Below are 27,695 nucleotides of genomic sequence, written 5' to 3' on the forward strand. Positions count from 1 at the left end.
ACCCTAACCCTAACCCTAACCCTAACCCTAACCCTAACCCTAACCCTAACCCTAACCCTAACCCTAACCCTAACCCTAACCCTAACCCTAACCCTAACCCTAACCCTAACCCTAACCCTAACCCTAACCCTAACCCTAACCCTAACCCTAACCCTAACCCTAACCCTAACCCTATTATATCTATCCGATAAGTACCTACGAGAATATAATTTAATAGTATCTCGAATATTAAACTCCTAAGGAGTTCCTCTACGAACTTATAAAGCGAACTATACCTTTTAATAACACTCGAATTTTCGGCTTTGCCGTCGATGTTATGCCTCAGGCATTCACGTTGCCATCCACCGTTTATCGAAATAGCAACACATTCTGCTCGAACAAGAGCACTAACACCAATTCCGCCGACCTTGTCGTCTCCTCTATGCCTACCTCTTCCTTACCTTACCGCAACCCACGACGCACCTCCCGCGCATCCCGCCGCCTCCGCGTTGCATGCGCCCGGTGCCACCAGCGGAAAGTCCGATGCGACGGCGCCATTCCCGCGTGCGCGACATGTCGCCGAGCACACACAGCCTGCGAGTACGACGACGTACTGCCTGAAGGCCGACGCCAACGCCACTCGTCTGCATCTCCGCCGATCCTTGACCACCTCGACTGACCGCCGCCAGCAACGCCGAACATTCCGCTGCTCCGCCGACAGCATCTCCAGCCTCCGCCTTCAATGCCCCAGAGGATACTCAAGCATCCAACGAACTCTCCCCACCGCCACGCCCAGGACCTCCCCGCGATGGCAATCTCTCCCACCAAGTAGGCCTCGTCTCGCTCCTCGCCGGAACCGACCCCAAGTACATCGGCCCATCCAGTGGCTTCTTCTTCGCCCAAGTCCTGGGTGCTCGCCGCCCAAATGCCACCAATCCTGCTGAGAACAGCATCCGCCGCCAAAGACAGCACGACGTCGCCACCAAAGTCTTCGAAGACGTCCACCCACCGCAACCTCGCACAGCAGATGACATGATACAGCTATCAGAGTCTTACTTCCAGACAGTCCACCTCCAGTACCCCTTCCTTAACGAGGCTACCCACCGCCAGCACATCGAACGCATGTATAGCAACCAGCACATCTCCTCCACGCAGCGATTCCAAATTCGCATGGTTCTGGCCATCTCCAGCACGATCCTCTCCCGACGCACGCGCGTTGAGCTGCCCGCAAACAGCTGGTGCGCCGAGGCAACGCAGGCATTCGTCGAACTCCAGCTCGAAAGCTCTCTCGAAGGCTTGCAATGCCTCCTACTGCTCGTAATCTACGTGATGCACAGCCCAGCTTCCAAATTGAACGCCTGGCATATCAACTACCAGTGCATCGCTATGGTCCTCGATCTCGGCTTGCAGAGAGACCTGGGCAACAACCCATACATGTCTCAATACACCAAAGAGATGCGCACTCGCGTCTTCTGGGCCGTCTATTGCATTGATCGCAAGCTCAGCACCATGATGGGTCGTCCCATTGGAATTCGTGACGAAGCTTGCGATCTGAGAGTCAGTGCAGCTCAGATATCTCATGGCCGATACTGACATGACATGCAGATGCCCGCGGACATCGACGACTACCATTTGAGCAACCCTGCCACGCAAGCTGTTACCCACAGTACAACGCACATGACCTACGCAATCCACCTCTTCCGGCTGTCCACCATGATATCAGAGATCAAGTATGTCCTCCCCAGCGTACGCCGCGACACTCCTTCACACGCCTTCCCGGCCATTCTCGACATCTACGAATGGCAAGACACCATGAATACACGACTAGACGAATGGTATTCCCAGATCCCGGACGCAAACGCCAGTGAGCGCCTCGAATATGGCGTCGCACTCTGCAAGCTTCACTTCCACACCATACGGACATCCCTATTCATGCCCAGCCCGGGCATACCGCAGCCACTGCTGAACAGTCAACGCGTCTGGTATCGGAGCTCTTCGCAGGCCATCAAAACATTCAGTGCACTTCACGCCAACGACGTCCTCGTACACGACTGGAGCACTTGCCATGCTATCATTCTCCACTCATTCTGCATCACATATTTCGCTCTTGCCGTCCCTGCGATCGCCTCTGAAATGCAGCTTGGCAGCGTCATGGCAAACTTGCGAGCCGCGTCGAGCATCCTCAGTGCGGCAGGCGAATACTGGGTTGGCGCAAAGCGCACACGTGTCATACTAGACGATCTTGCAGGCAAAGTTTTGACCGCATTGACAAATTCACGCGAAGCCAGGACTGAAGTGTACAGCCAAAGCAATGGCTTGCAGCAGCCGGATGGGCACCGCAACGTCCATGAAGCATCACCAGAACGTGCAAAGCAATCCTTGCCAGACATGCTGTCACAGGAGTTTTGGACGCAAGATACATCCGAGCAACTGGGATCGTGGAATCCCTTTGCCGACTTGTTTGCTACTGACTTTGACATGAGTGCATTGTTCACTAACGACATGAACTTCACAGCTCCGACCGGCTCCACTGGAGCCTGATGCGACCTCAACTGTTGCCTTGCGAGGCAAAAGGCAGGCTGTACCTTTCAGAACTCATTGCAGAATGTGGACGCAAACCTTGACTGCAAGGACAAATACGCGAATCCGGGTCGCATGACAATAAAGTCATCTCACAAAAACCGATGCGAACACTCGTGACATGGGCCCACCTGCGATGTATAGCGATCCCTTCTCAACGGACGTTCGGCGATGCTGTATTGTTTGCACCAGAAGCCGCCGGCGGAGCAACGGAATTGCCGAACGTGAGCTCCGAGGACAAGCGCCGAAAGCGGACCATGAGCTCTGCACGGTAAATACAGCTTTTATGCTCAAAGCCACCTCGAGCACGATCGCGTAAAGTGAAACGACGAAACTGCAACACTGAGATTCCTCACTCTCAACAACATGGCGGACCACGACTCGGATGAGAAGCCTCAGTGTATCCACGTCCACCCAGAAAAGGCTCTCGACTTCGCAACGGCCTTGCTTCGCAGCCATGGAATGTCACTCCACGATGCGCAAATCGTGGCAGAGTGCCTTGTTGCAGCAGACCTGCGAGGAGTCGACACGCACGGGATCAATCGCCTACCATCATACGTGGAAAGAATCCGAAAAGGCCTCAATGACCCCACGGCCGAGCCAGTCCTGTCATCCATCACCCCGGTAGTAGCGGCCGTAGACGGCAAGAATGCATTCGGGTTTATTAGCGCCAAACTCGGCATGGCCAAAGCTATTGAAATGGCTGAGACTTACGGCATCGCCATGGTCAGCATCAAGCACTCAAATCATTTCGGCATGTCAGCCTGGCTAGTGCAACAAGCCATAGACGCAAACATGATGAGTCTCGTATTCACAAATTCTTCCCCTGCTCTACCCGTATGGGGCGGTCGCGAGAAACTCATGGGCGTCTCTCCAATCGCCTGTGGTGCACCTGGAGAACCACCCTTCATCTTGGACATGGCACCTTCGGTCGCGGCTCGTGGTAAAATCTACAAAGCTAAGCGGCGAGGAGAGAAGATCCCTCGCGACTGGGCATTAGACGCGGAAGGCCGGAGCACTGACGACCCAGCTGCAGCTCTTGAAGGAGTCATGCTGCCTATGGGAGGACCAAAAGGCTCCGCACTCGCTATCATGATGGACGTCTTCTCGGGTGTGCTTTCTGGCTCTGCCTTTGCTGAAGACGTCACAGGACCCTACGACTTCTCCAAGACTGCTAACGTCGGGCGTTTCCTGGCAGCAATCAAGCCAGACCTCTTCATGGACCTTACAGAGTTCAAGTCACGAATGAAGTACTTTTATGACAGAGTGGTGGGCTCGAAAAGAATGGAGGGCGTGGACAGAATTTACTTCCCCGGCGAGATCGAACAGATCAATGAAGCGAAAAGGCGCAAGACGGGCATCCCGTTTGCACAAGCAGAAATCGATGCTCTAAACAGAGAGGCAGAACTTCAAGGTACTTCCGCCTTGCATTAGTGATACACCACAATCCATGCTCTGCTCTGCTTGCATGCAATATGCTGCCCATCTGCGTCGAAATTGTGCCTGTACTCACCACCGATGTTTAAATTGGTGCTTGTGCTTGATAGAAAGCTATCAAAGCAATGTCGGCCAGATCAGATCTGCGCTGGCGTCCTAAATATCGTCAGCAATTACCGCCACTGGTTTCATGAACCATGCTCTAGATTGCTGCAAGCAAATTACATCTGTATGCCTAGGTTCGAGTCGGCCAGTCTGCCAAATGCAGTCGCGCCGAGTTCCGCAAAAAATGACCGAGCCAGTCCTCGGAAATGCCGTTGACTTCTCCGAAGGCACACATCTGGCTTCACACCTAAGCCAGGTCTACCCGTGATGTCTTGGAACAGTCTTCCCTCGATTCTGCCTACCTGGCTACCATCGCAACGCACATCTTCAAGTCCGCCGTTGACAGCTCGGCCGCCACTTAGCGATCTCCCTCGAATTGCAGCGTCTCAAGATGACCATTATACATATTGGTATGAAAAAACTCCCATCAACATGCCCATTCACCAACTCGTTTTAACTTCATCAAAGTCCTGTTCAAATTCCGCAGCGGAGTAACCCAACAACACAAAGACCTCTTCGTCAAGAGCCTAAAAGCCCTCAAAACACTTCCTTGCGTGAAAGATCACCGTCTCATCGTCGGCGGACCATCAATCACAGACCCGACCGAGCGCAGCAAAGGATTTCACTATGCACTGCTCAGCTGTCATCAGGACCGAGCAGCTCTGGAAGCGTATCAAGCGTCTAAGGAGCATCACGAGTGAGTGACAGAAATCGTAGAGGCTGGGTTGCGGCGACGGCTGATGTGCATTGGCAGAGTAACTTCAACATTAATGTTTCCTTACAAGGAGGATTTGATGCGATTTGACTTCGAAGTTGCGCCGGAGGACGAGTACATGTGTGAAGCAGCAGTGTCGGCAATGACAGAGCGAGGACAGGGGGCAATCCAGTGATGCCATGAAAGAGCCATTCCGGGACAAATTGGCTGAGCGCCATGCACCAAAAGCGTGAAGCAAGCCAGTCCGATTGTACGTTGTTCGTCAAGAAAATATCAGATTGCATCTATATAACGAGTGCAACACAAAGATTCTTAGCAGGCCGTCCCATGATCAAGCATAATCATCTTCCTCTTCACTATCACTGTCCTCAGCCCCACCCGAGGCATCATCCTTCTCTTCCCAATACTTCTCAGCTGGCTGCACGAAAAAAGGACTCTCCGATTGGATTGATGCTGAAGGGGACAAATCTGGAAAGCCCGTAGCGGCATGGAGACGCATAGCTGCAAGTCTAGCCAGCATGTTGTTATCGGAAGCGAATGCGCCTAGCGTGACATCCGGTTGCAATTCGTCCAACCGCCGATGGTTCCAACGATCGAGAAGCTTGGGCTTGTCGCTTTGCGACGTGGAACGCCGTGAACCGGACCCTGATCTGAATCAGCAAGCGACAGGATACAGTACATTGAACAACTCACGGCTCTGCGAATCTTCGAGAAGCAAACATCGAGGAAAGCCACTGATGGGATAGTCAAGCTTCTTGAGATGGCTGCCTGCAAGTCTGATAGCGACAAAAACCTTCGCCATTGAATTGTGAATGGGGATGTTTAGTAGAACTGGTTGGAACACAGGTGTCTCTGCCATCATATCGTCGATCTGTGCAGGTTTAAACGAGATCTGTGATGCAGTTCATTAGCACAAAACCAGTTCTTTCCTCAAGACCACTGACCTTCTGAATATTATCCGAGTTCTCCTCGCTAATCAAGATGCAAAGCTCGTTCTGCCGCGCGAGATACTGCCCGAGGCTTCGCAGGTGTCTTGAGCCATTTTCAAAGCGGCAAAGTATTCTGCCGGAACACGTCTGTTGGCTTTGTACCGCCGCCGACGTAGTTGCCTCTTTGCAGAAGTAAAAGGTAGAAGCCACGAGCTGGTGGGCAATGCGTTGGGCCATCGCCCTAGACTCATGAGTCTTCAGCTCTTTCTGAACGGTCTTTCGCAGATTGAATAATTCCTGAACAGCGTCAAGTTTTGGTGGTCGACCTTTGAGGTCGACATTCCAACGGAAGTAGGGCAACGGGCTGCGATCTGGCCAGGTAGAGCGCGTCCGTTCCACTTGTCTTTCGAAAGCCATCCAGGACCTCTCAGTGTCAAGCATATTGTCGAAACGCTTGGCCTGACCGCCGCATTAGCAAATAAAGGGCTAGATTCTCTGAAAGTAACTGACCAAAATGTGAATTGCTTTGCGGAATCTCTTTCTTGGCTTCGCACGCTTTCGTGTTAGCTTGCTCAGGACCTGTTGGTCTTGAATTCTGTGGGCGTTTCAGTACGGTCACGATTATCTAGATCCGAGGAAACATACCGGATAGCAAGGTCGCCCGCCTGTGTCTGTATGTCGCGAAGTTTGGTGGTAATGGCTGTCTTGTTCTGTCCTGTCCCGATGGAGAGCAGGATGTCAGGCTCTGCTCCAGCTTTGTCCGGCCAGAGCAACTGTCTCTCTCGCTCCGCGACAGCAGCAGGGTTGTTCCAGTAGAGGGCACCATCAACGAAGCACCGACTTGTCTCGGCGTGTATAAATGTCTTGAAGTACTTCGGTGCCGCTGACGTGGCCGCAGCTGCTTCGTACACCTTCATCTCACGCGACGGAACATTCGAACGGATGAAGTCGTACTCTTCCTGCTCAATTTCAGCGCGATTGTAATTTGCAATGATTGCTGGCCCTTTCCCAATGTCAGAGTGCGTGGTCACTGCGACTTTTATTGGGAACTCAGGTTGCTCTTTTCGTCTGCCCCCAAACATCGGCTCGTCTCCAAGGCTGACCTGCAAGGCTTGGTACAAAGGTTTCGTCTTGTATAAGCTCTGACGTGCAGCAAGTGTCAGCCATCGTGGCACCTGTTCTGGATCCCTGCGCGTGAAGGCCTGGCTGCACAGCATGATGAATGCATCAGTGCATCGCTTGAGGTTCCACTGTTTAGATGCCAATGCCAGGGCCACAATACCGCCGGTGCTTGTAGTATATTAGCCGAGCCTGCCATACTCTGGTTGTCTGCTCGACATACCTTGTACCCACGATGAGGTCGAAAAACGCTTGCACTGGCAACGAACCGTCCAACTCTCTTTCGATAGCATGGAGAACCTCTAGCTCAACAATCCCGCGAACACCACCACTATGATTGTCAGTCCAAAACGCCTTGAACCTGCTGCACATTCCGAAGCTTACATACCCATCGAGGCTGAGTACTCGGACGCCAGCAAACAAGGGTTTCATAGTGATGCGCCAGGGCCGTGGAAAAGCATCGTCACAGTGGAGAGGGCATTGATCGAGACTGGTTATACAGTCGCTTTGCGCGTTACCATGAATCGCAACACAGCCCGAGCAGAGCACGTGGCCACACAACAACGCATGTTCTGGTGTCGCCCGCAAGCAAGACAGACAGGTTGTGTTGCTTGCGTAGCTGGCCGGTAAGCCTTCCGTGGTGCGCTTTGGATTCATGTTGGCATACGCTTCGCTGAGGAAGGATCGTATAGTCCGAGATTTGGCCTGAATGCTGTTGTCATCGTCGGGAGATTGCAGGGCGTCGTGCATATCTAGAACGCGCTGTTCAATAGCAGAAAACCACTTATTCTCAAAGTCCGTGATATCGATGCCGAAGACGTGGGACCCTGTGCCGATTGGCTTTCCCGCCGCATTTTGATGCCCTTTGGCTTCGTGTCCTGCTCGGCTGTTCCTGCACTGCTGTGAGTGCCTGTTTTGAAATGAACAAGGCCAGTAGCGATCGCAGAACTCAGTGAAGACGGCTTTCAAGGACGGTTTGTATCCACGCAAGAGATCTGCCACTGGTCCTGTACATACTTAGCTTAAATTGTTGGGAAGCGTCGAAGACCATACCGTCATCTCGTTGTTCCGCATCTAGTAAAACGCAACATGCTATAACACGTCCTATGTCAGACAAAAATGCTTCAGGAGGTCGATCTGGTTGCTCTTGACGCGTCAGCAAGACTACAGCGTACATATGATCAGCGAAGTCTTCCGGCGGTGGATTGTTCTCCAGCTCAATTTTGATGAAATCAAAGGGCTCCGTCAGTGTTCGGGCAAAATGGTCGAACCCGGCTTGCAGGTACCGGTTCATGCCGTCGGCAGTAATAGGCATGTGCCATTTCTGCTTTGCGAAGAACGACTCAGCGCATCTATGCGAGATGACTCGTTGCAGGAGTGCTGCTTGCTGGTCAAGCAGATTGAATCGTCCTTCGCCCTTTGGTATACGGACAACTGTGAACGACGAGTAATACTTCAACAGAAGTTCGTGGGCGGTCTGTATGTCCTCGCCGGCGCTGTCTCTCCAGGCATTGGCCAAAGCTTGAAAATGAGGTATGCCACACAGCCCGGAGTTGGCGCCACAGTCGTTGAGTACAGACTGTGTTGTAGCATCGTCCTCCCATTCGCTGCAATCAGCGCTGCACATGTTTAGTACTAAGATTGCATGTGGGAGTCGTGGCGAGTTCAAAGACTTTTCGAGAGATGCTGCGCCCCACGCTACTAATTTCTTCAACACGTTCTGGAACACTCTGAACAAACTTTCCATCAGTACTATCCATGCAGCGCAAACAGAGAATGATCGAACTTACTTGGGATTGTGCAGAACGTATACGACAACATCGGAGAAGGTGTAGAGCAGCCTGGGATATAGTTCTGTCACTACATATTCTCGGGTTCGCCTGTCTTCACTCGTGGCCCATTTAATGAGACGTGGGTTACGCAACCACAGATTGCGGCGTAGCTTTGCGCGCTTAGCTACGCCAGGCAAGATAACGTCCGGTCTCGACTCGGCTTGCTTCCGATATTGGATCGCAGAGGGCTCAAAAGCTCCTCCACGTAGGCCTTCGCAATCGGCGAAAAGCATCGGTAGCGGTGTATTTGAAGTACTTGGATCACTGTAAAGGTGCACATCACCAGTGGTTGGCGTATTAGGATGAGCCGTCGACCCTGATATTGGAGACGGAAAGTCACTCTCAGATGTTGAGATACCATTGTGGTGTTGCCTGCGGATCAGAATCTTGATCAAAGTACTTTTGCCAGCATCTATCATGATGAGTAGCAGCCTGCAGACTGAATTCGGGGTGACGTACTTGTATCGCCGATGAATGACACCAGCTGAGGAAACTTCACGGTGTTCTCTGCAACACTAGTATCTGACATCAGAGAAGAGTACTGTCCCCGATCATTCAGGTACAGGAAATTATTTGGGCCCTTGTCAACTCCGAACCACAAGGACTCTGCGTCCTTCCGATGCAAATCCTGGAGCTCGGTGCGAGACAGCGGATTCGTCAGAATCTTCTTGTACAGTTGTACTATCGGAAGCGCAGCTCGTTCGTGCGCTTTGCCATCTCTCGCGACCTTGCCAGCGTCGTGTGCAACTTGGAAATTCCAGCACTGATCCTATAGGATGCTGTCGCAATCTCCGTAGAACTACGTAGCGAGGTCTTTACTTAAATAACGAGGATCCTAATATTTAGTACTAGCTACGGAGTTCCGGTTTCCCGATAGACTATTAGTTATAATTTCGCAAAAGGGTCGATAATCTAGATTGCAGCTACGTATAGGTAGAGTCTCTTTTTAAGAAATGCTAAGGGGTAGCAGATTGCAGGTATGCCTTAGCTTTATAGGATTGAGGTTGTACCCCCCACCTACAAATAGCCCTAATGGAGTTGCACACATCGGAAGGAGTCTCGCTGCATCGCTTGGCGCCATACAGCTTCATTCGCATGTAGGTCATTTCTAGAGAAGGAATGGCGTACCATCAGCTGATGTTTCTTTCTCAGCCCGTGCAGATTCAAGCACGCAATTTCGGACCCGTTCGCATACGTGAGCAGGAATGTCACTTCGTAACTTCGGTCGCGAAAATTACGCCGTCGTTGCTTTCCCTTGCCAGCGGTGCTCAGAGTTGGGCGAGTACCCTTGAAAAGAACCCCGTCGGTGACCCCGTGGCCTTTGAAGGCCCCGCGCCTCGCGCATCGCTGCTCGAGTGACCCTGTTGTACACCATTATGGGTTCTACAACATCTGCGCGGGGGTCCCGTAGAAGCTGGCGATGTCTTGCATAAACGAGGTGTGGCTCGAGGTGCACGTGTCGCAAGGCTATGTCTACCGCCGCGTGCTCTCGCCGTGTACATCGGGACAGCGGAAGGAAGCCCTTATCGTCGTATTGCCGTATCGAGTGATGGGATCTCACTGCAATGTTGATTGATGTATCGGAACGAGGTGGGCAAAACGAGATAGGCGAGTGAATGCCAAGAATACATTCCTGCCTGAGGCAAGATGCTCGAGGAGCACTGTAGCATAGCTATATTTCACTTGTTTCCTCCCTTTTATATCGATGGACAGGGCACTTGATCTATGTAAGTTTGACGTAGAGGGTCGATCTTATGGCCGCGGCTCCCCGCGTGTGTATTGCGAGTGCAGCAGTGGAGATTATCTTGTGTTACAGTGTTAAGATAAAGCGACCAGGTCTATCACCAGCTCACAATTATACAGGCCCAGTCGAACAAGTGATGCCTCCATCTACAGCGATCTCCTGCCCCGTAATGTACCTCGCCTCGTCCGATGCAAGAAACAGTGCAGCATATGCAACATCCCAAGCATCTCCCATGCGACCCATCGGCACCTTCGCATTTCTCGTATTCTTGAACTTCTCATAATCGCCATCTGCATATCGTGTCGCCATCTGAAATGTGCATGGAGTCTCCATTAAGCCAGCAACCACCGTGTTCAAGCGTACTCCCTTCTTCGCATAGATCACAGCAGTAGCCTTCGCAAACTGCAACAGAGCGGCCTTCGTCACGTTGTAGGCGATCTGAGGTTTCCCAATGTATCGCAGTCCTGCAATGCTGCCGATATTGACGACACATCCTGAGCCCTGCGATTCCATAACAGGCAACACAAAGTGACACGTCAGGTAGACACTCCTCAGATTAATGTCCATCTGTGCATCCCAAGTGTCCTCAGACATGGAAACAGGATCGCCAGGCTCGGATCGTCCGACATTGTTGAGGAGTATGTCGATTCGGCCGTGTTTGTCGAGGCAAGCCTGCACGAGCGCTTGCACAGAGGTTGAGCTGGTCACATCGGCTTGGACAACGTCGCAAATGCCGCCATCTTCCTGGATACGCTTCTGTGTACGAATAGCAGAATCGAGAGTACGATTGCCGCCAAACACTTTCGCACCTTGTCTGGCGAGAACAACTGCACACGCAGCTCCGATGCCCCAACCCTCTCCCTCGCTTTGGCCCAGGCCGGTCACCAATGCCACTTTTCGTTGGAGGTCGTGCATATTCAAGCAAAACGGAAAACACAATGGCAAATGTGCCTCCAATCTGACGCTGTCTTTCATAGGTCATTTCCGGCCGCCGCGAAGAATGTCCGAAGCTGTCGACGGAAAGTCCGAACGCCCGTCGGCATCTCCGTCTCCCTGGTCCTGGCCTTGAACGCGGCATCAATCAATACTCGCTCGTTCGAACGCCGCATCTCAATATCAAGAAACTTCGAGATGGCCAAGAATTTGCAAGATTACGATTTGGACATGCCAGTAAGCGGGCAAACGACTGGCCTTCGACAAGGACTCACAGCATATGGCGACGCACACTTCTCCCTGTTCTTGCGAAAGGTCTTCATCAAGGCCGCTGGCTACAGCGAAGATGCCCTGTCTCGGCCGATCATTGGCATTATCAACACGCACCCCGGATTCAATCCTTGCCATGCTCAGGTCCCTCAATTGGTGGAAGCGACAAAGCGAGGCATCCATCTCGCAGGTGGCCTCGCGATCGATTTTCCCACCATCAGCTTGCATGAATCGTTCTCCTCGCCCACCAGCATGTATCTCCGAAACCTGATGTCAATGGACACAGAAGAAATGATCAAGGCGCAGCCTATCGACGCATGCGTCATGATCGGTGGCTGCGACAAAACTGTGCCCGCTCAACTCATGGGTGGTATCTCCGCCAAAAAGATCGTTCTGCCTCTGGTCGTGGGACCAATGATGCCCGGATCGTTCAAGGGCACGCGCATTGGAGCTTGCACTGATTGTAGAAATCATTGGGCATCATATCGTGCTGGCGAGATGGACATCGAGGACATTGCAGGAATCAACGATGAGCTTGCTCCTACAGTATGTCAAACTCAGTCAAATTGCTTCTTCTGCAGCCACAATCTGACCTTTTCCCTTCCAGGCTGGAACGTGCGGCGTCATGGGAACTGCCAGCACAACGGCTTGTATCACGGCCGCGCTTGGTCTCATGCCATTTGAGGGAGCTTCGGCGCCTGCAGTGTCCGCTGCCAGACTTCGGGTTGCTGAGCAGACTGGCTCAGCAGCTGTGATGGCAGTTGACTATCCATCAAGAAATCCACAAAGCTTACTTACACGGGACTCGTTTGTCAACGCCCTTACTGTGCTGCAGGCCATTGGTGGTTCGACAAATGCAATAGTGCACATGATGGCCATAATCAACAGACACCCCGCATTGACTGGCACAATTACACTGCAGACGATCGATGAGATTGGCCGGAACACAGCACTTCTGGTCGATCTAAAGCCGAGCGGCGACAATTATATGACTGATTTCCACAATGCAGGCGGTATGAATGCGCTGCTACACACTCTTCGACCATTACTGAAGCTTAACGCTCGAACTATTTCTGGTGAGACACGTGGTGAACGCCTGGACGCCCAACCCTTTACTACGTTTCCATACTCTTCGAGATTGATCCGGCCGTTGAGCGATCCGCTATACGAGCACTCCGCGCTCGTGGTTTTGAGAGGCAACCTGGCTCCCAACGGAGCTATAATGAAAGCGTCTGCATCCAAAGATCCTCGATTGCTAGAATTCTCCGGGCCCGCAGTCGTATTTACCGACACGGCAGATCTCTCGGAACGCATCGATAGCGACGACTTGAACGTGACTCCGGACTCTGTCCTGGTCCTGCAAAATGTCGGTCCTATCGGAAATCCTGGAATGCCCGAGGCGGGCGTAATACCCATCCCGAGGAAATTGAAGGGCGTCAAAGACATGCTACGTCTTTCTGATGGTCGCATGTCAGGGACAGCAGGCGGCACAATCGTCTTGCACATCTCTCCGGAATGTGGTATCTTGGAGTCGCCGTTTGGTGTCGTTCGTGATGGCGATGTCATTGAATGCAGCGTGAAAGAGCGACGGCTTCACATCCGGCTTTCTGACGAGGAGCTGCAAGCTCGGATTGCTGCACGGAAAGAGGTGTTCTCTGCGAAAAGCAAGCTTGTTACCCGCGGACGCATCTTGGGGGAGAAGAGACGTGGCTACCGAGTACTTTATGAAAACACAGTAAATCAGCCGGAGCAAGGAGCAGACTTTGACTTCCTGACGGCAAATGGTTCTGTTCACATGTGAGCATTGCCACATTGAGATGCTACCGAGATTGCAGACCACCATGCATGAGCTCTTGCAATCGATCATTGTTCAGTTCTCCAGCAGTCTCTCGATCATCTTCGTGATGCCGGAATAAGTAGCCTATTCAAGTGCATAAGGCTCAACCACAGCGATCCCAGTATTCGCAGGGATAGTGATAGCGATCGGAAAGCCGCCATAGTCCGGACTCTCACTAGGCATAACAGCGAATTTCCCACTTCTCGTCTCGTCTCCGTTCAGCAATCTCAACGTCCGCAGCTCGCCTGTCTTTACATCGACCTCTTTCTCCTCAAATCTCGAAATCCCGTTGAACTTCGCTTTGCCGTTCTTCGCAGTGAACGAAACTTGGAATCCCCATCCAATCAACAGAAACTCATTCTGATCCAGATGAACGGCCATTCCCGAACCAGCAGAAGGCCTTCCAAAAACATGTGCTCGTTCCACCCGCAGATTCCAATCCTCAAACTCCATCTCTTTCGGGGAAGAAGGATCACTTCCATCTTCTCTCAACTCATCAAAGAAGAATCCCGCACAAGCGTCCTTCCTGATCTGCGCTGCTAGCACATACTTCGAGACCTTGCTCAACAGACCATAATGCTTTCCCCACACTTTCTCCAGCTCCTCAACTTCCAAACTATCAACCCCAAACGGCGCAGTCCCAATACATCGATGCGAACCAAAAGCCTGCCAAATCCTCCTCGCGCCATAATCATCCCTTCTCTGCTCAGGTATCAACAGACCCTGACCTCGGTGACGATATGCCTTACATGAAGCCTCATAATCATTCAGATAGATATCTGGCGCGATCAAGTCCAGCGACGGAGCGAAGAGCTTCCAAATGTCGAGGACGTTGCTGACGCCGCCGCCTGAAGGATAATCGCCAGGCTGACCACCACCCGCCACCATAGCTGGAGAATCTTCGGTCGAGTCTTGTGTCTCTTCAGCATAGTTCTGCCATACATATGTGAATAACGGAAGTGGATACACTGCTTTCCCTGCTGCGGCAACAGTTTCGACGTATTGAGAGAAATGATATGCCATGAAGAGTTCGTGGACTGTCAGGCCTTCTTCATCGCCGTTCGAAAGATCTTTCCACGTCTTGTTTTTTGCCGCGTTGACGAACTGTAGATGATGGAAATTCTTCCAAAAGGGCTCGTTAAGCTGTGACCATTGCTGATGTATAATCCGCAGAAAGTCCGCAGGCAGAGGTTGTTTCCAAGCTTCCACGGCAGGTGCTGATCGATCGACCGAATCGCCGAGCAGACCGACTTCGTTTTCGACTTGTACCATCACAATGGTCGAATGTCCTTCGTCAATTTCCTTGATATGCTGCATCAAGGCCTTGAAAGCTTTCGCATCTGCCTCCCTAGCAGCAGGATGAAAAATCGAAACCGCATCAGCAAGCATCTGTCCATCAGCCGTCCGTAATTCAGCTCGCGGGAACCGTTTCGCATCACGCTTCACCCATGATGGAGCATACGTCGAAAGTGCTACGTATGGTCATCAGCAATTACTCACATCGACGTCAGCATCGAACACAGAACAAACCATTCTTAAAACCCCCAAACCAAAGCAGCACCAATTTCAATCCCTCCTCTCTCGCATCATACACGATCCGATCCAGCTCATCAAACACAGAACCTCCCTCAGTCGGCTCGATCTGTTCCCAAGTCACAGCTCCAAACACGGTGTTGATATTCGCTGCTTTGAGCTTTGGCCAGATAGGTTTCATATAGCTCGCTGATGAGAATTGAGAATTTTGCACTTCGCCGCCGAGGACGAGGAAGGGTTTGTTATGGATGATGAGTTGCTGACAATTCCCTGTTGTTGAGAGATGAGGGATGGTGGGGGAAGTTATGGTTGCTTGGGGTGGCGGTGCGATTGTGTCTTGCATTGTTTCTTGGCGCATGGTATGCGGTATTGAGCTGAGTGACTCCAGAAGTGCAGTGCGAGAAGAGAATAGAGCTTCAGCAACTTCATTGAACACCTTGATCGACGTGGAAGAATGATTACGGCCAAGAGCTGCTGCAGCTGTACGAGGGTAGTGCATGTGAAGGATGCTGCCGGAATGGATATATGCATCGGAATTCCACCAATCATAGATGTTCAAGACCGCAACTCAGAACCTTTCCTCGCGTTGTTATCGAGCTACAAGCAGCAGCGACATCAAAGCTGGTCGACACTGGGCTGCATGCGATCATGATATCCAAAGACAGGCGCAGCGTGCACACTCCGAAATCGCGAGCCCAAACGCGACCGACTTGCATAAAATCCAATGTGGAAGTATGGGCTGGGAGTCCGGAATGCCTTCACTTGTGTTACACCTATATATATGTCGATGAAGCCCGCACCTACGGTCCAAACAACGTATTCTTCAGCCTTTGTCGCAGACTTAATTGTATAGGCGGAAGAACTCTCTTGCCATCTTTGTTGACCCCGTAGCCAATGTACTCGCGCCCCTCGCCGGAGCCCGCAGCATCTGCTGAGGAGGCGGGTTGGGACTGTGTGGTGACTTGAGGCTTACTTTGAGCATTGCTGGCCCCTGTCACTGCGACTGAAGGGCGTCGCGGAGCACGTTGAGGCCTGCCTTTTTCCAGCTCTTTTTGGGCACTTCACTCGTCTCGGCCGCCAGTGCTCTCTGGGTACGAAGAGCCGCATTCTCCGTCAATCTTTGTGCACGAACCCTCGAGAGCTCAAGTTGCAGGTCCTCATCCACTCCTCCAGTTCGCTCACTGTCGGCTGAGATGTATGTGGCTGCTAAAGCCACCAAACCTCCGTCTCTCAGCACTCTTCCTCTTGCATCGACTTTGCAGCCGACTAGGTCGTCTCTACTCTCTCCGGCTGTCGTCACGATACGACCGACTGCGATGCCGTCACTGTCCCTGACACGCCCCTCGTCAACTACACGTAGACCACTCAAGGAACTGAATGAGTACCCCGTCTGTTTAGATGATAATGCTAGGGGGACCGCTATTGTCTTTTCAGCTCCCTCTATGGTTACGGTTGCGACAGAGGGAGACAGAGCGGGTCCATTTTCTCGGAGTTCCGCTCGCAGTGCAAGTGGTATTCCCTGTGTGATCTCCGTATAGGTTCCCTTGGTCGCACCCGGTAAGAATGGTGCGGCTATCGCAACCAGCCGGCCGTCATCAGTGCGGATCCCGCCATCTCTGTCAACCCCACGTCCGACGAGAGATTCGACGTTGCTGTTCGTCAGAACAACTTTGCCAACAGCATGGCCACGTTCATCGCGGACGCGCCCTTCATGGACCACGTAGCAATTGTGCAGCCCGATAGGGCGAGGAGTGGCGCTTTTCCTGGACGGAGTGGGTCGCTGTTCATCTTCCGTACGCATCTCCACACCATGACTGGCCAAAAATTTTTTTGTAGAAGCAGCAATTTCATGAGTAGCCTCTCCGTCGACCCCAGGGACATATGGCGAAGCAAAACCGACAAGTATTTCACCGACCCAGATCAATCCGTTGCTGGCAACTTCCTGACCCAGAAGGTTTCTCGAGTTACTTGTCGTCAACACGACTTTTCCGACAGCTACTCCGGACCTGTTCCTCACCCGAGCCTCCTGAGCAACGTACAATTGATGATCGCCGTCAAAGAGTGGCGGGAAGTCCTCGTGTGGCGGACTCCCGGTGGCCTTTGGTTCTTCCCTACGCAACGGTTGAGCTTTTGATTCGGCCGAGAATCTATTATCCTGCGACTTGCTGTACTTATGATTACTTTCAGGCGAGGTCGCTGCGCCCTGTTGTCGCGGTTTGGCAGCAGTCTTCGTCTGACCGTCTCGTTTTTCTCGTGCTTGCGCGTGTCGATTTGGTACCAGCTTCATGATCGCGTTATACTGAAGAAGCTCTTCGGCTGTCATTCCACTAGTGGACATTGGGTCAGCTTTTGGCTTCTCAGCCACTGCTTCGTCTGAAGTACGCCGGGGCTGCTTTCCGGCGTCCTGGTGTTTGCGTAGGGCTTCGGATAGCTCTTTGGGATCCGGCGGCCTCTCGTTTTCAATTCTGAACCGGGGCACACCTGTTGCGATGTCATTCGGCGGCTGAACCGCTCTCCCTGCCGCACTGCGGGTCCCGATTTGCTTCTCATACTTTGTCGCCCAGGAGACTGGAACCCGCGGCTCTCGAAGTTGCGCAAAGTCGCCTGATCCCGATGCTGCGGCAATTTCTCGTTTGAGTCGCATCATTGCATTCTCTCTTTCACCATAGATTGGCGGTAAATATACATTGAAAATACCGAGCAAACAATATGCTCTGTCCTCAGCTCGCGTGGTGTTCCTGTCCCGCATCCAGGACATCTTCGTTTCCACGTCGACTGATGACAATTTCAAGTCGCCTGCCAGAATCTCGTGCGGGATACCAGATGCCTTGCTAAGCTCGAACACATAGCCTTGCATGATCGAGCTCGAGTGTACCAGACGTAACCAAAGCGGCGTGCCAGTGGTAATTTTGGCTCCGATGTATCGCCAAGCAGAATCGGCAAAGACGACGGTGGTTGGCGCGAGCAATTCCTGGAGCGTCCACCCACGTTTGAACCATTCGCTATTCGATAATTGGAGTGGTTCGGGGCCAACGTAGACCTCCTGATATACATCATGGAGCAATGCGATACAGATAGCCGACTCTGCGTACCACCTGTACATGGAATTGATGGCTTCAGACAGCTCGACCAGGTTGCGCTTGTCAATGCAGCAGGTGTCGATCCATATCCAGTCTAGATCTAGCTGACATTCTCTCACAAACTTGCAAAAGCTCAGGACCTTCTGATACCCAGGCTTCTGCTGCTGTCGGGCGTGGGCGACATCGTCGTACGTTGTCTCATGGCTGGTCTTGCCCCAGCGGTGAGAGGTGATCGCATACGGCGGCAAGTCTTCGTCCGTGAACTCTTCCAGTTCCAGAGTATGTACATTCAGAAGCCGCATGGCGACTGGCCGCTTTCACGGGAATCATATCTTGAGGATGAGACAGGTTGAAGAGCTGAGGTGCGGCTTTCACGAGGCTGGAGTCCAGCCCCGAGCCTTACGCCTCTCCCGCCACTATGCATAGACGGGACCAGATTGACCAATAAGGCAAGGCTTGCCCTCGACACGCGACTCGCGTCTCGGTGGTTTGTATACTGATGTTCAAGAACAATCGACCGCGAATGCAAGAACGATATGGCAGTGTTTGCATGCTCGCTCGGATCTTACACAAATGGTTTGGTGGCAAGCAGGGGTGACTGAATCCCAGGACCTGCACGCTCCGCTTGAACATGCTCACTGACATGACACGAAATCACTGATAACTGCAAAGTCACTGGTGTGCCGAGATCCTGCCGTACTTTGCGCGAGTGAAAGATTTGTTGTTCAACATGACAATCGTGTTGCTGTGTTAGGAGTTTGAACGATCTGTCCAGGGCTGGCAACCGCCGTCCTTGCCTCATGCATGTACTTGAGCGAAGAATGGCAATCGCAATTAAGCTTGCAAGGCGGGAAGTTGGGTGGCCAGTTCCTAGCTTATATCCCAAAGGACTGGAGACAGTCAGTGTCGCTCGCCGCATAAGCGCCGAAGCAAATTGGAGAACCAGAAGAGCTCAACTAAGAGCACTCAAAGCTATCTCCTCCTCCTTCAATCCCGCCAATCTCACACTCCCTTCCCACAATCGCCTCTGTTTCTCTTCATCTCTCGCTTTATCAGCAGGCTGGCTGACAGCAGAGCCATCCAGATACAGCGCTTTCGGATGTCTTCCAATCTCCGCCTCGTCGAAAGCCGCACGAAGAAGATCGCCTCCAGATTTGTACGGCGAGCGAAGCATTCCATTCGGACTGAACCAATTGACGACCTGAGTGATGGGCGGCACGAGGTAGTTCATCATCACTCGAATCAAGAGGCTTCCGCTTCGCACAAGGCCTGTGCCGCCCATTGTTCCCGGATCGAGAGCTAAGATTGAGATGCCAGAGAGCTTGGGATCTTGATCAAGTCGTCGCTGCAGTTCGTACCTAGATGCCATGCATTAGAACATTTCTCCGATTGCGTTACCTTGGAAGCGGCACTCTCTCCCCGAAGTCAACCTACATCAACATGACCAATAGCATCTTACTCATCGAATAGCGCCTCACGCCCGCAGTCGCCTCATCGCCCGGCGTATCTGGCTCTGGGTGCGCAAGGATCTCGGTATTCCTGAACACAGTCTTATGGTCCTCTTTGGACACATAACTCTTGCCATACGCACTGTAGGGATCATGAGCGGCGCTCGAAGTCACAACCATGCGTCCAGAATCTTTGTCCATTGAACCCAGGAGTAGTAGAACGAGAAGGAAATGAGCCAGGTAGTTTGCGCCGAAGTTCATCTCGAAACCATCGACGGAGAATTTCTGTCCAGTTGCCTGCCATACGGTTGCATTGATGAGGATGGCGCGGATTGGAGGCAAAGCGCCCGAAGCGACGCGCGACTTGACAGATTCGGCGAATTTGCGGACGTTATCGAGCGAGGATAAATCCAACTGTTCGAGCGCGTACTGGTGTGCAGCTGGAGCAGAGTCCAGCAGTTGGACTAGATCTGGGCAGGATGAGGGGTCGCGAGTCGTGTAGAGGCCGAATGATTGCTTGCAGTGGGTAGAGTTGAAGAGTTGCTGTATGAAGCCACGACTCAACCCGCCGCTGGCGCCAGTGAGGAGAATTGTCCCTTTTTGTTGTGGCATGGCTACTGGTAGTATTTTAACTGGAGGAGAGGAGATACGAGAGTCCGCACCGAGAAGTCTGCGATCAAGTAGCACTATATACAAGCCGTGCGGTGAAACTTGCCATATGAACTAGATCAGGGTTGCAAACTTGGTGGCGATGGGTGCACGGCGTAGGTGAGCTGCCCGATGGCCGTGTCCGCTCGTGCATAAGAGCGCAATGAGAGATAAATTGGGAAGGCTGCGGAGTGGTAGATGGATGCTTTCCACGCCTCTACGAGCATAGACCATCGATGGCCAAACTGTAACTCAAGCTTTCCTGCAAGGTTTGCATAAAACCCGTTTGCCAAGTGGTCGAGATGTTGCGAGCGGGCGATAAGTCCTAAGTCCGAAAGCCAGTTCTTGACACTCAAATTGAAGGGAGACGGCATCGAACGGTGAGATGATATGGAAGTATTGCAAGGTCATGATGCCGAGAGACGACGCTGTACGGCAATCGCGATGCGTAGTCGAAAGGGTGAGAGGATGTGGAGCCGTCGCTGAAGAGCCTCCGCTAATCAACGACACATGATTGGTTGATCTCGCGACATCCATTGGCACGCTCAACACAGAGCAACAATTGACTTTTTCCCACCGTCATCCCGTCCTCGAGCTCAAAAAGCGGAGCGAGCGCACGAGGACAGCGAGGTCGTGACCAGAAACAGAGGAGGAACTTCCCCTCCACCGAATACCACAAGCATCCGCCAAAATGACCAACATCCCGCTCACGTGGAACGAAGCCCTCAGCGGCATCTCAGGCAGCGTCTCGCTCGCCGCCTGGATCTTCCTGCTCGTACCGCAGCTAGCGGAGAACTACAACAACGGACACGCCGACGGCGTCTCGCTGACCTTCCTCTTCATCTGGTTCTTCGGCGACATCACCAACTTCGCCGGTGCAATCTGGGCCGGACTCGTGCCGACCGTCATTGCGCTGGCCGTGTACTTCTGCTTCCTCGACCTGATCCTCATTTCGCAATGTTTATACTACCTGGGCATGAAGAAGAGGAGGGCGAAAGAAAATGGGGACAAACTTGTCGCTGGAGGCAATGCAGTCATGCAGCGGGCTGAGAGCAGTGAGACCACGCCGCTGCTGAACGGGAACAATGTGGCTGCTGCGAATGGCAACAAGAGCCTGCAGAGCTCGCCGACAACGAGGAGGAGGTTGACGGATGTGACGGATGAGAATTTGGGTCTCCCAGGCTCACGGAGGTCGAGCAGTGCTATGCAGCGACAGCGGACGAATACCAATGAGCGCCTGGACGGTCTGTCCAAGATTCTGGAGGAGCCAACAACGGGAAAGACGTGGTTGAAGAATAGCTTATCTATTGTGCTCATCCTTGCTGCCGGCGCAGGAGGCTGGGCCATCGCTTGGAGAGCAGGTGTATGGCAACCCACACCACTCGGCGAAGAAGGAAGCGACGAACATACTCCCATTGGCGCGGAGATCCTAGGCTACATCAGCGCGGTGGCATACTTGGGCGCACGCATTCCTCAGATCATCAAGAACCAGCGCGAGCGAAGCTGTGAGGGACTCAGTCTCCTCTTCTTCATGCTTAGTCTGCTTGGTAACTTCTCATATGGTGCGGGAGTGAGTATCCCAGCTACTTTCTATCTCAAGCTGTTCGTACTAACCATTTCCAGATCCTGTTCCACTCCATCGAGAAGAAGTACATCATCAAGAACCTGCCCTGGCTTCTCGGCTCGCTTGGTACCATGTTCGAGGATGCGGTCATCTTCGTGCAATTTCACACCTTTGGTGAGAAGAAGGAGTCCAGTGAAGCGGTCGTGTGAGAAGCTCGCACAACCATGGAGATGGCCGTGCCCTCGACCATGCACAGTTCAATAGCACGCCGAGCCGCCTCGCTGTTTCCCTACGAAATATTGAAACTTGGTGCTGGTTCTTGTTCGCGATGCTGGCCAGCGTACATCACCACGAAGGCTTGTTCACGTCCGCTGATTGCACACATCGATTCCGGACAACGGTGAATACACGGGCAGCGATTTCCATGGCAGAAGTCCGAAGCGACTGAAGCAGTGCGCTCTTCTCATTGGATCTGGCGTCGACGACGGGAGGCGATTCTGTCTCAGACAAGTCTCGACTGCGCAGCCCTGTGTAGGCTGAAAACAACGTGGGTCTCTGGAGAACACTGGAGAACAAAGTGCTTTCTGGCGACTGCCATAAGCCGGAATTTCGGCCTTCGAGGGCCACTACAATGGCGCGTTACTCCCGAAAGCAACCCAGCGTGACTACGCACACTCAATCACTCACAGCAGCGGACCTGAAGCGCGCGTTGGCTACAAGATGGACGCTCTTCTCTGCGTGCAGGCCGAGCTTTGTCAACAGAAACCTCCAAAACCGAAACCAAGATGACGTGGAACACCAACACACCCAGGGGTCTCGCAGACACGACGGCTCACATCAAACCACTGATCCGCTCTGTCAGTTCTCTGGCCTTCAGGTCCAAGAAAGCGGGCGACGTGATCCATCCCACGACCGATGCGGCCGCAGTGAAAGCCTACGGCGCCGTCGATGCTCTATTTGACTGCCTGGATCAGATCGACATGAATCTCGACCTTAGGGACAACACGAACATCCCTCGAGCACTGGAAGTCCTCTTCGCGTGCGGAGAGTACTACTTTCCAGATCACTACAAGGCCCGCGCCAAGGCATTGTTCGACAGATTCGAGGCTATGCACTGGGGCGGTGTCGCAGCCAACGATGCGGATGCCTCGAATGCGAGCGCGCCTTCTGAGCCGCAGATCCTCATGCCGCCTCGAGATCATCAAATCTGGGGCGACAAAGGCATCATGACAGGGCTCGCCTATCACAAGCTTCCGAGTGGAAAATTGTCCATTCTTGCAATACCTGGTTCAGCTCGCTCCGCCAAGGTGTACGGAGACAACAACCTCACCGTGGGGCAATGGTTCCCATCTCTGATGGCAGCATTCGTGGCAGGAGCTCATGGCCACAATCAGAAAGGCATACACTATCCTAGTGCAGAAGATCCCGCCTACTCAGTGGTCATTTCTGGCCCCGAGTACCTCGAAGTTAACGACGACAGATGGGATGTCGTCTTCTACTGCGGCACTGGCAGCCACGAGAACAAAGATCCAGAGAAGATCATTGAAGCGGACGGCACTCAAGCGCTCGAAGCTTCCATCGCATCCGGTCAACCCGTTCGCGTCCTCCGTACATCTGAAGCCAGAAGCTCCAGGCCGGTATGTGGCGTTCGCCACGATGGACTATACGATGTCAAGGGCAGTTTCTTTCGATACAACAAACACGGCGGCCGTTACCTCGCGTTCGAGCTTCGTCGTCGCCCAGGCCAGCGCAGCCGTGACGAGTGTCTGCATATACCAAATGTCCAGCAGCAGACGCAGTTCAAGAAGATCGAAGAAGGATATCAATACCAAGGGAGATTGTACGGCAGTACTACATGGGAGAAGTGAAGCTGATCGGTACTTGAGTGAGTGCCGGCTGCCTGCAAGGCCTGATACATCATCCTTGCTTACGGAGATGCCTGTCAGACAATCATAACAACGAAACAACAACTACCACATGCGAATTTGGGATATCATTGGCAATGGTATGGCAGGTGCAGCTTGCGCAAGCTGGAACAGCAGCCATGACGACGATGACACAGCAATGAAAGGCACCAGCGTAAGAAGACTCAGGAAACGGGACGGAAGGGAACATCGCGCCGCGTGAGGATATCGCATCTGACTTGGCAGCAGCAGACGTTGGACAGGTATATCGACACTAGCATCGGACTACATTCCACTGGCGTCCGCGTTTGCTGCCTGCAATATCCGCGCCCTCCCGGGACTCACTACTGGGGCCTGGGCATAGAGTAGAAGAATCGATTCGAACAGTCCGATCAATTAACCATGTATCACTCCATTCACCTTGCGGTTGGCGAGCAGAGAGGCGACAAATTCTTCTTGCCCAGCCAGCTCATAGGCATCATCTTAGCATCCTTTTCATCGCCACTCCAATCCCTCAGCATCGTTTTCACTGCGACTGACTACAACGCCTTACACTAACTTGAGACCTGCAGAAGCACCTAAGAGAGCTTATCCTTCGTATCCTACTATTCCAGGAGAAACAGCCATTTCCTTCCACAAACCAACTCGCACGCTACGAGTGTCCGACAAAAACTAGCTCGCCTGCAACTTGTCCTCGATGCGACATTAGGGCAAAGTCAAGGACCTGTTTGTATTAGTCATGAGCTTGTAAGCTCACTATAGTGTACAAGCCCTGCAACTTGCTTGACGCTGAGAGATTTAACGGCCTAGGGAGAGTGTAGTGCTTACTTCGATCCACGGACCGTAATTCACACGTGAAGAAATCCGGCGTTCTGCCGTGGAGCAGGGTGGCGGACTAGCTTGGCTTGTGGTCTAGAGGGAAGAAAGGGAATGGATCGAGAACGATATAAAGGAAGGTCGTTGAACGGTAGCTTTGGGACTCTCTTCCACAAAGAACAAATCCAACACAACACACACTCATTTAGCACTGGTTGCTTTCGACATTCACTCTTCCTATCCTAACAACAAATACAACTGCAACAACAACACCACCACCACCAAAATGCACTTCTCCGCCCTCACAGCCTTCGTGGCCCTCGCAGCCGCCAGCCCATTGGCCCTCCCCCAAAACGCCGGCAGCGGCGGCAACACCCGCTCCAACAGCTGCGACGTAACCTCCGAACCAAAGGCCGTCCGCGGCAGCGGTCCCGTCCCCGTTCTCGACGACTGCAACAAAATGCGCGACCAAATCCAAAACAAAGAAGAATCCTGGACAATCACCGGCCCAGCCGAACTCGGAAAATTCGGCACGTGCCGCTTCGTCGTGACAACCGTGACAGGCGGCGACAAAGCGTTCGTTGGTGTGAGCGATGTGAAGGATCTCATTGGTACTGCTGTTCACTCTTGGACGCAGGCGCTGCAGGATGGAAGTGCGGGTCCGACATCATACCAGGGAACGATTACGCAGCAGGTTGGTGTGGAGGCCAATGTGCCTTGCGATAGCGCTTCAGCTTCGGGTGCGAGGCAGGTGACGATTAAGTGGTCGATTGAGCACTCGAAGTAAGAGGTTTGCTTCCATGGGGAGGAGGATGGAGGAAGGAAGTGTTTTGGCAGTTGGTGTCGAGCTTGTGACAAGCAAGTTGTATTCCCGAGTTCCTTTTTCGAAATGTGTGCATTAGTCGTGTACAACAGCAGATGTCGAACGACAAAAATGTCAATGGTGCATTCGACGACAGCCTTGCATGATCCAGTCCAGAGCTTTGGGAACACATTGAAAGTGACCGCGATGTTTTGTAGACCTCGCTCTGGCTCCGAGATGGACAGAACATTCGGTGCAGACAAGGCCAGTGCCAGACTGCCACTGCGCAACTGGCTGGGTCGCATTAGCCGGAGTTCCAGTTTCTGATGTCGAAGATCGACAGCAAATTCTTGAAGAGGGCAAAATCGCCGGAATGCTTTTCAGCAAGCCCGTGACTGCTGAACCGGAAGCCACAGATGGCAAGCGTCCAACAGCGGAGAGCGTCAGTCTGGCGGTTGGCCTGAGCCGAGAATATCTGAGTGGCGTTCCCGAGCTGCTTAAGAGTAGCATTGGCGCGCTTCACAGCGTCCATTGTTCGTCGTCCTGCTAGCTCGACTTGATCGCCAGCCGGTCGTTCTTTCGTGAAGCTTTTATGCTTGGTGAGCTGAGTCACAGTATCGAGAGCTCCGTCTTCGTATTATGGCGTATGCCCATCAAGCTGTCCTCAGTTCCGGTAGCAGGTGGGTGTTGGCGGATCGTCAACGCAGATCTCAAATAGAGACATGGTCCCCAAGCTGTTCAATGCCCAGAGCGCTATTGATCGGTTCAATGTTGGTTCTTTCCCAATCATTGGTGCTATTGCATTTTGCGTACAGCGTGGAAGGCATGCGGGAACTGTAGCGAAGCCATGCCGGCCTTACGACATCGCAATCTTCGCCAGACACGAATGTTGGTCGAGGCCGTGGTTTTGTGCAAGCCGCGAGTGAGCGATTGCGTCCCGGAAGAACCCAGAGTTTCAAGCGTCGACTCCATTGAAGTAATCAAAAAAGCCTGATATCCGTGCCTTGGAGACGTGCCAGGCCATGAGCGAAGCGTCCTGGGGTTCTTTGAAATTGATGCTGTTCAGAAACCTCGGAGTGGCGAGCGCGGCAGGAAGGCCCATCTCGTAACTTGTATAAAAATCAGCACGGCTTATTCTTTCTTGCTTGGCAGTTCACGCTCACCAGTGAGCCACGAGACTTTGGAAGTCCGGATCGGTCATGGCATGTGTGACTTTGTTTGCAGCGAAGTGCTCTGCTCCAATCTCATCAAGCCAGCCATCAGCGGCCAGCGTTTGCATGATGCTGTCTGATCGGATGTTAGCTCCATAAAGTGCCATTGAGACGTCGAGGTCAATACCAAGTAGATTGGCTTCCACGCCTGTGACCGCCGCAAGTTCCGATGTAAGAGCATGATGGGTCCTGGCCAGGTGACCAAAGAGGTCAATGTCCGCAGCAATCGCAAAAGCGCAGAGTCTGTGTGCCTAAAAGCTCACTATCAGAAACATTCTGAGGATCTGGTCTAGTGCTGACTGACATCCGCGCGCATCGCCCTCGACGCTTCTTTTGTTCGGCGACGTTTGATCGGGTATTCGGTGGAGTCGATACTGTCCGCCGGCTCGAAACGGATAGGCATTGATTGAAATCGTTCGCGCTGGAGTGCTCGAAGATGGTCTGAATGCAGCTCGTGAGTAGTCATTTCGGAAGAGACGTTGGAGAAGAAGTGAGACGGCAACGACGCAGACAGTAATAGAAGCCAGAGGCCAGGTCTTAACTTTTCGGATGCTGTCGCATGTCGGTTCCGCTGAGGCAGCAGAAGGTTGCCCCGCCAGCGGTCTCGACCGCCAGCGCAGAGGCCGAAACGTGGACAGCTATGTTGCTCGGCGCAGAGCCAGATCTTGGAAGTTGAGGCTCATCGGACACCCTGTCCACGGAAGCTGGCTTGGCCAATCACATTGGAATTGCTGCTCATCTTGAGTCAGCATCACAGGCCACAATTCTGAACCTAGCACCAGTCCAGGCTGGTTCGGATTATTGATCAGAGGTCTCGACTGCTACACGGTGGGGTCTGATTCCGAGCCGGTATCGCGATGCTGAGTGTTGCTTCTTTCGCGCATGGAACAGCAGCATCTGGAGCGGATGGCACTCGAGCGCTCATCTTGGCTCGAACCATACAAGCAGCTTCGGAACTGTCTCGTCCAAGCACCTGAAGCTCAAACAGACTTGTCCGACGAAAGACGTCGCGATGCAAACGTGCAGCACTTCGCGATCGCGGCGTGGAGAGCTGCAAGGAAGCGCATGTAGGAGCTGGGGCGAGAAGCGAGCCGCCGAGAGTGTTCCCGGCAGATCGGAAATGGCACTCATCCGTCTGATGATGAGCATGTGCGGACCAGCGAGTAGAGGTGAACTCCATGTGTAATTTCGAAATGAGAAGGTGATGGG

General features: G+C 52.8%; 12 protein-coding genes across 12 annotated transcripts; 6 read left to right on the plus strand and 6 right to left on the minus strand.

Annotated features, from left to right (window-relative positions):
• Window positions 1–316: 316 nt before the first annotated feature.
• RHO25_012274 (uncharacterized protein) lies at window positions 317–2,520 on the plus strand (the record flags this gene model as incomplete). The annotated part of the gene is made up of 3 exons (XM_023604927.2): window positions 317–543; window positions 669–1,536; window positions 1,585–2,520. The coding sequence occupies 3 exons, from the start codon at window positions 317–319 to the stop codon at window positions 2,518–2,520; spliced, it is 2,031 nt and encodes a 676-aa protein (XP_023448433.2).
• A 405-nt stretch (window positions 2,521–2,925) lies between these two features.
• On the plus strand, window positions 2,926–3,993 carry RHO25_012275 (uncharacterized protein; the record flags this gene model as incomplete). Its single annotated transcript, XM_023604928.2, has 1 exon — window positions 2,926–3,993. One exon carries the CDS (start codon window positions 2,926–2,928, stop codon window positions 3,991–3,993), a length of 1,068 nt encoding a protein of 355 aa, XP_023448434.1.
• Window positions 3,994–5,147: 1,154 nt separating this feature from the next.
• Window positions 5,148–9,802, minus strand: RHO25_012276 (uncharacterized protein; the record flags this gene model as incomplete). The annotated part of the gene is made up of 11 exons (XM_023604930.2): window positions 5,148–5,461; window positions 5,510–5,708; window positions 5,761–6,204; window positions 6,256–6,340; window positions 6,391–7,035; window positions 7,088–7,195; window positions 7,253–7,871; window positions 7,918–8,594; window positions 8,655–9,108; window positions 9,156–9,443; window positions 9,718–9,802. 11 exons carry the CDS (start codon window positions 9,800–9,802, stop codon window positions 5,148–5,150), a joined length of 3,918 nt encoding a protein of 1,305 aa, XP_023448436.2.
• A 749-nt stretch (window positions 9,803–10,551) lies between these two features.
• On the minus strand, window positions 10,552–11,355 carry RHO25_012277 (uncharacterized protein; the record flags this gene model as incomplete). Its single annotated transcript, XM_023604931.2, has 1 exon — window positions 10,552–11,355. One exon carries the CDS (start codon window positions 11,353–11,355, stop codon window positions 10,552–10,554), a length of 804 nt encoding a protein of 267 aa, XP_023448458.1.
• Window positions 11,356–11,571: 216 nt separating this feature from the next.
• Window positions 11,572–13,444, plus strand: RHO25_012278 (uncharacterized protein; the record flags this gene model as incomplete). The annotated part of the gene is made up of 2 exons (XM_023604932.2): window positions 11,572–12,189; window positions 12,251–13,444. The coding sequence occupies 2 exons, from the start codon at window positions 11,572–11,574 to the stop codon at window positions 13,442–13,444; spliced, it is 1,812 nt and encodes a 603-aa protein (XP_023448412.1).
• A 120-nt stretch (window positions 13,445–13,564) lies between these two features.
• On the minus strand, window positions 13,565–15,512 carry RHO25_012279 (uncharacterized protein; the record flags this gene model as incomplete). The annotated part of the gene is made up of 2 exons (XM_023604933.1): window positions 13,565–14,952; window positions 15,011–15,512. 2 exons carry the CDS (start codon window positions 15,510–15,512, stop codon window positions 13,565–13,567), a joined length of 1,890 nt encoding a protein of 629 aa, XP_023448447.1.
• Window positions 15,513–16,007: 495 nt separating this feature from the next.
• On the minus strand, window positions 16,008–18,395 carry RHO25_012280 (uncharacterized protein; the record flags this gene model as incomplete). Its single annotated transcript, XM_023604934.1, has 1 exon — window positions 16,008–18,395. The coding sequence occupies one exon, from the start codon at window positions 18,393–18,395 to the stop codon at window positions 16,008–16,010; it is 2,388 nt and encodes a 795-aa protein (XP_023448413.1).
• A 650-nt stretch (window positions 18,396–19,045) lies between these two features.
• Window positions 19,046–20,153, minus strand: RHO25_012281 (uncharacterized protein; the record flags this gene model as incomplete). The annotated part of the gene is made up of 2 exons (XM_023604935.2): window positions 19,046–19,451; window positions 19,528–20,153. The coding sequence occupies 2 exons, from the start codon at window positions 20,151–20,153 to the stop codon at window positions 19,046–19,048; spliced, it is 1,032 nt and encodes a 343-aa protein (XP_023448429.1).
• A 727-nt stretch (window positions 20,154–20,880) lies between these two features.
• Window positions 20,881–21,962, plus strand: RHO25_012282 (uncharacterized protein; the record flags this gene model as incomplete). Its single annotated transcript, XM_023604936.2, has 2 exons — window positions 20,881–21,759; window positions 21,813–21,962. The coding sequence occupies 2 exons, from the start codon at window positions 20,881–20,883 to the stop codon at window positions 21,960–21,962; spliced, it is 1,029 nt and encodes a 342-aa protein (XP_023448409.1).
• A 576-nt stretch (window positions 21,963–22,538) lies between these two features.
• On the plus strand, window positions 22,539–23,621 carry RHO25_012283 (uncharacterized protein; the record flags this gene model as incomplete). The annotated part of the gene is made up of 1 exon (XM_023604937.2): window positions 22,539–23,621. One exon carries the CDS (start codon window positions 22,539–22,541, stop codon window positions 23,619–23,621), a length of 1,083 nt encoding a protein of 360 aa, XP_023448411.1.
• Window positions 23,622–24,759: 1,138 nt separating this feature from the next.
• RHO25_012284 (uncharacterized protein) lies at window positions 24,760–25,260 on the plus strand (the record flags this gene model as incomplete). The annotated part of the gene is made up of 1 exon (XM_023604938.2): window positions 24,760–25,260. The coding sequence occupies one exon, from the start codon at window positions 24,760–24,762 to the stop codon at window positions 25,258–25,260; it is 501 nt and encodes a 166-aa protein (XP_023448410.1).
• A 970-nt stretch (window positions 25,261–26,230) lies between these two features.
• On the minus strand, window positions 26,231–26,889 carry RHO25_012285 (uncharacterized protein; the record flags this gene model as incomplete). The annotated part of the gene is made up of 3 exons (XM_065603512.1): window positions 26,231–26,384; window positions 26,439–26,737; window positions 26,791–26,889. 3 exons carry the CDS (start codon window positions 26,887–26,889, stop codon window positions 26,231–26,233), a joined length of 552 nt encoding a protein of 183 aa, XP_065459584.1.
• Window positions 26,890–27,695: the final 806 nt, after the last annotated feature.

Source organism: Cercospora beticola, chromosome 9 (genome assembly GCF_033473495.1).
Source record: "Cercospora beticola chromosome 9, complete sequence".
Classification (NCBI taxonomy): domain Eukaryota; kingdom Fungi; phylum Ascomycota; class Dothideomycetes; order Mycosphaerellales; family Mycosphaerellaceae; genus Cercospora; species Cercospora beticola.